The 6,525-nt window shown below is 35.2% G+C and overlaps 1 protein-coding gene across 1 annotated transcript in view; it reads left to right on the top strand.

Moving 5' to 3' along the window:
* Positions 1 to 288: 288 nt before the first annotated feature.
* The window catches only part of LOC114759721 (senescence-induced receptor-like serine/threonine-protein kinase), a 41,743-nt gene continuing 35,506 nt past the window's right edge, over positions 289 to 6,525 (top strand). The window contains exon 1 of the mRNA XM_028948959.1: positions 289 to 606. Coding sequence (XP_028804792.1) covers positions 483 to 606 — 124 coding nt within the window. The 5' untranslated portion in view covers positions 289 to 482. The remainder of the gene's footprint in view (positions 607 to 6,525) is intronic.

Raw genomic sequence — 6,525 nt, 5'->3', positions numbered from 1 at the left:
CAAGTGACCAGACATCCATTGGCCAAGTCAATTTGTTTTCGATCGTTTGTCCCCTTTTGAAGAGAGATGTTGTCTCAATTAGCATTTAAGAACTTGATAGGATATTTGAAAGCTTCAAAACCCCGCAAAGAGGTTCATTGATTTTCTTTGGTCAGCGAAAAGGAAAATATAAGGCCCATTTTAGGTGTTGCGTATTCCATTATTCATGCACAAGTGACTTGATTGTATACATATACCCCCCCCCCAATCCACACCCACCCTCATAAACACAATCAAAGACAGACTCATACTATTCAATGTAGAGCTCATGTTTGGTTTCAGTAAACTTGCCTGAATTTTTAAGCTTCTAGCGAGTTCATCTCTATATTGTTCTTTTTCTACGTCTTTTACTAAGTTGTTCATCTTCTGTGTGTGTTGACCATGAGTGATAACTGATGAATTAGAGCTAACTTCCTTATACATATATTTGCAGATCAGATCAAATGGAGGGACCAAAATTGAATATGCTTTTAGGCCTGTGTCTCGTTTTCATCAAACTCCTGTTTCATGTTGGCAGCACAGTGGGAGATGGTCCGAGGGAATTCACCACAAACGACAAGAATTCCGGTAAATTAGCTAATGCTTTTTACATAGTTTTTAATGATCAGTGAAGTCATTCACATGCCTTTATAAACCTGATTTTTCACGTAAGTTATAATTAAATTACATCAAGAATCCATATCCCCTCCCTATCCTGTCAAGCCTCTTGACTCTTCCATCTTCATCCAATTCTTCATCTTCACTCACCCTTCTTCTTCTTAGTACCCTGTCTCCTTCACACACAGCCACAACTTCCAGCTGCATCTCATCCCATATTTTCACGTCCTCTTGCATATCAGGAGTCAACTTTGCAAGCAGATTTGCATATGAAGCTTCAGATCATACCTTCAATGAGTTTATTTCGATCAATTAAACATCTGCAAAACAGGTCGATCATGGTCTCTGTTCTTCTTCTTTGCCTCAATCGTCGATCCTCTCTCACACTTTCTCTTAGCTTGTTCAACTAGTTACGACGTCGATCACTCTCTTCCCTTGGAATCGGCGGCCTTTAGACCGACGGTGGGTCCTCCATTGGCGAAGGCAAGATGCGACACATAAGAACATGGGGAGCAGTGAGAGAAGAAATCAAAATATGAAGAAGATAGTAATTAGATCTGAAAAGGGAAGCTCTGTTGAAGCTTCTTTCTCGTTCTATGGCTCCTATCACAGATCTGAACTGGGAATATTTTTTATTACGCATTGTTTGCATTAACGGACGTTTTCATGTCTGTTAGTAAAAGGGTGAAATGTTCCATTTTTATTAGTTTTGGAGCAAAATTACACAAAGAAATAGTTTAGGGTGCTAGATACACCTCGAAAAATAGTTTGAGGTTTTGAGTGTATCTTTACTCTAAATTTAATTAAAACATTACTCATTATATTGTTATTTTTGGACTACTTTTGCTTAGGATTCATCAGCGTCGATTGCGGTGCACCAAATGATTACTTAGACAGGGCGACGGGCATATGGTATCAGACAGATACAAACATTGTAAAAACTGGTACAATTTCTAAGGTTCTCCCGAGCGTAAACGTTGATTATTCTTACTTTGGGGGACTTCTAAAGACGTTGAGAAGCTTTCCAGAAGGAATAAGGAATTGCTACACTCTCAAACCAAAACAAGGCAAGCACCATGCTTATCTAATTAGAGCTTATTTTACATATGGAAATTATGACGGCAAAAATCAAACTCCAACCTTCGACTTGTACGTTGGCGTCAATCGTTGGGAGACTATTACTGTGGAAAGACGTTATTACATTGCTGAGATTATTCATACTCCCACAATAGACACAATTCATGTGTGCCTTGTGAAAACTGTGGTTGGAGTACCTTTCATTTCTGCATTGGAGCTTCGACCTCTTAGCAATTCTGTATACCAAACTCCATTACCTTCTCAATCACTTTTAATCAGCCGAGGTCGCTTTGATGTTGCCTCCACCAGTTCCGCCATACACAGCAGGTCACTCCTACTTCCCTCTTTTTCTTACTATCTCTTTATTTCTGCATGATATTCGTTGACTCCAAACTGGGATTGTCTTTTCAAATTATATTTGATAGTTCCTTTCTTTTTATAAACACTAAAGTACATAACTTTATCACTACTGGTCAGATAAGCATTTACGGCATCATATCAATCAAGTAAGATTAGTGGAAAAACTAATTTGTTTAGGAGGAGACTAGGTTTCTCAATTTTTGATTTGGAGGATCAAGCAATAAATTTTGTTATCATGCATGTACCTAGATTATAATTTATTATAACAAGAGAAATCCTCCAAAAATTCTTGGAATATTAAAGAAGTATAAAAAATAGGATGCAATCTAATTAAAGCTAATGAATACTAAGGTTTGAGCTCTATATGGAAGAAAAAACGTTGAAAATTTTTTTTCACTTCAATTAAGGCGACTTCGAATCTAGATAAGTCATCATTAGTACTTAATTATAAATAATCAATATTCTAAATGGTTCGTCGAAAAAAGTTAAATGAATAGTAATATATATGTCTCATAAATTTTCATAGGACTGTAATAAAAAAATTCCATGCACAGCCACCGCCAATCTCTCGTTGTATGGAGAAGTAATAATGACAAGAAATAACTATGTTTACATATATATATATATATATATATTTGAGTGTGTGTGTATGTTTGCATGCAAGTGCAGGTACAAGGATGACATCTATGATCGAATGTGGCGCGAAATCGATTTGTCATGGGGTTGGTACCAGATTAATGGGGCTGTAGGTATTGATCCTTCAATCCCAAACAATGATTATGAGTTGCCGTCAGAAGTTCTGAAATCTGCAGCCCAATCATCCAGTCTCTCCTATGGATTAAAATTTGACTATGAGTCTGGATGGAAAGACCCCGACAGGTCTTCTGAATATTACGTCTATTTTCACTTTTGTGAAATTCAGCAACTTCCCCCGGACCACAAAAGAATACTGAGTACTATTATTACTGTTGATGATGAATCCGTTTACACCCAAACTATAGTTCTTGAATACTTGGAACCACAAACCATTTCTCCTAAAATTAAAAATCAAGGTTTGGTTCTTGTTAACATCACCGCAACATCAGAATCCGATGCTCCTCCAATCCTTAATGCTTTTGAGGTTTACCGGTTCATATCACCTCTACCTTCCCCAACAGACCAAACAGATGGTACAAATTTCATTTGTTCATTCCTTATCCAACCATTTCCAACGTAATTCCTTGAAAACGTTATTTTTTTCCATGTTTTGTTTTGTCTTCTAAGACCTTAATTACTTATTATTCGTAATAATAGTGGATGCTATCATGGGCATTAAAAATACATACAGCATCTCCAATCTAGATTGGCAAGGAGACCCATGTGTCCCAAAACTCGCTTGGGTTGGACTAAGCTGCACTTCTGGTATGAATGGTAATGATGCAAGGATCAGCTCAGTGTAAGTCATTTACATCTCAATTAATTTAATGCCATTGGATCTATACGCATTACCCTTGTTTTTATTAATCATAAGCATCCTTAGCCACGGTGTAAATTTGTGAAGCATGTCACTCTATATGTGTTCTTGACGTTTGATACTCAAATGGAAAAATCATATAGTTCAATTTTACGTTTCCCAAGGTCATTAATTGGCTATTATTTAAGCTATAACCATCCAAAACTTCATATCACTTGCCTTTAGTTGATGTTAAAGTTTATGACTAGCTATTGAAAGCCTGATTCACTCAAGCAGGAACCTAAGTGCGACCAACTTGACGGGGCAAATAGCTACTTCATTTTCACAACTGACAGAATTAGAGTACTTGTAAGCGTATATAGAGTGATTTAATAATGAAAAATCAGTTTCAGCAAAAATATTTCATTAACATGTGAATTACTGCTTTGTTTCAGAGATTTATCATTCAATGACTTGTCAGGTTCGATACCAGAATTTCTAGCTTTCCTGCCGAATTTAAGAGTTCTGTAAGTTACGTTGAGCACCACATAAGTAGTATCTATACCTTTATATATTCAGGCTCAATAAGAAGTAAATATATTTCACAATATTTTGTAGTAATTTACGTGGTAACAAGCTCGTGGGTTCCATTCCCAAGTCTCTTGAAGAAAAGTCACATGCAGCTTTGCAATTGAGGTTTTTCTTCAGTATATATTTCTGCTAGTTCCATTGTAACTACCCTTGTGTGAATCAAAATTAACAGCAATGTATCTTATGTGTCCCTTAGTTTGGCAGATAATCCTGACCTTTGTCTTGGGCATCGATGCAAAAAGCATAAGTTTGTTATTCCACTTGCTGCTTCTGTTTCTGCTTTGGCCGCAATCTTTCTGGTTTCTTTAGGAGTTTGGATCTGCAAACCCAAGAAACTAAAAGGTACATATAAAATTATTCTCATTATTGAGCATCGCTTAAGAGCCATAGCAAACATTTCTTAAGAATTTTATGCGACTGTATATTTTGTCATTGATTAGAATCTCACTCTCATTCTTCGTCCATTCTTTGCTTTGTGCTAAAAGCATCTGAAAGTTGGTGTAACGTAGGCCCCAAAAATTTAAGAAGTAGCGAGCTCAGAATATGAGATACTTACATCCCTTAAACCTAAAATATACTACTCAGGTCTTTAATATAAAACCAGTTAACTAATTTAAAAAGATTAAAGAAGTTACTAAATTACTTTAAGGTATTTATATTTATCTTGTTTTCTAATTAATTTGCCTCACTTATAAATTGAAATATAATCTAATAATATATAGGAGCATTTTAGAGAGATTACGTAACATATGCTATAATTAAATAATTTAATAATTTTTTTAATCTTTTTAAATTAGTTAACTAAGTCTTATATTAAGAATATGTGCATGATAAAATTTCCCACACAAATATGTACGTGCATACAGGGAAAGGGGCCTCTCCGATCTAAAGTCTTTGGATATTTTAAGCTTCTCATAGAAATTTTGGCAAAATTTTCCTATAAATGGGACCTCTCAAAAATTCTATAATCACAATATCAGCAACATTTAGTCGGGGGGGAGGGGGGGAAGCTTCACCCCATACTGATAGATATAAGAAACATTCCAGGAGCACCTAAATAACAAAAATAAATTCAGAAGTTTATATTATAAACTTCTGATTTTATTTATAAGTCAATTTTAACATATTTTACATAAACTAAAAAACATTAAATTTCCTCAACTTTGCCTTAAAATTTAATTACTTTTTACCTTTATTCCTATTTAATATACATTATACCTCATGAGAATAAAATTATAATAATAATTAAAGTATAATTATACATTTATATAAAAAAATTCAACGTTGTGATTTATAAATAGGAAAAAAATTCCTTCTATCAACCACAAGAGTATTAAAAAGGAATCTTTTACATTAATGATGCTTCAACTTCAAGACAGCAATAGATGCCTTCAATGATCAATTGGAGGAGCACGGTGAACTACACAATCTAGAGCCAGATTTTTTTTTCCCCTAGTGAATATTGTCTAATTAAGAAATGGTGAAATACCGAAAGAAATAAATGAAGCAAATATACCTTTACACATTAAAAACATTAAAATTTCCTTGTAAAGATATGTGCCCACATTTAGTATCCCACAGTGACTATAATAGGATTACTTCAATAGGAAAATAACTATGCCTAACCAAAAAAAAAAAAAAACATTACAATTATTTTCGACTTTTAAAGTATATGATTGTATACATAAATGGAATTATCTAGAGATTATTAAATGAAGAAGATTAAATACATGACAAAACATCTTATTGATACAAAAATAAGTTCACGAATAATCTAGAATAATCTAGAAACTCATTCTTCAAGAGGATTTACATTTTAGACAGAACCGAGCAACAAATGTTGACAGCCAGTCCATGAGATAACCAATGAAGTGTTGCCAAATAGCACCAAAAAAATAAAATAAAAATTTTCCCTTTCCTGGTTGAACCAAAGATGTAAAGGGAAAATACCTTCCCCAAAGCCTTCAGATTTAAGTCGGGTCGGCAAATAGTGTACCTTCCACTGCAAGAAAGGAATGAAGCTTAGCCCGGCCCTTACAAAGCCCACATAACGTACATGGCAAAAGAAAGCAGAAGGAGAGAGAAGTTTTGATAAACAGCACCCACACAGACACGGAAAACGAAGGAGAAAATTCGAACCTACCACCCTCACCTCGGCGCACTAAAGGAGAAAAAAGAAGACGAGAAGATTCTGTGATGCAGAACCGAGCCCGATCTTAAGAAACAGCAGATCGAACACGCATTCACCCGGAAAGAAGACGATGACTTTGGACAGGGAAGGGGATCGAATCGCCTGAGAAGTCTCGCTAAAAATTTTCTTCCCTCCGCGTTGCTGGGTTCGCCGATGGAGAGAGGGGAAAAGAGGGGGTGAGGGAAAAAACCTGATTGGGATTTTATTTTTATTTTGAGAGAAAAGAACTATATATGCT

The sequence above is a fragment of the Neltuma alba genome, unplaced genomic scaffold, assembly GCF_004799145.2.
Source record: "Neltuma alba isolate B1F8T4 unplaced genomic scaffold, ASM479914v2 tig00001614_pilon, whole genome shotgun sequence".
NCBI classification, from domain to species: Eukaryota; Viridiplantae; Streptophyta; class Magnoliopsida; order Fabales; family Fabaceae; genus Neltuma; species Neltuma alba.
Note: the sequence above shows the minus strand (reverse complement) of the source record. Positions and strands in the feature narration are given on the sequence as shown.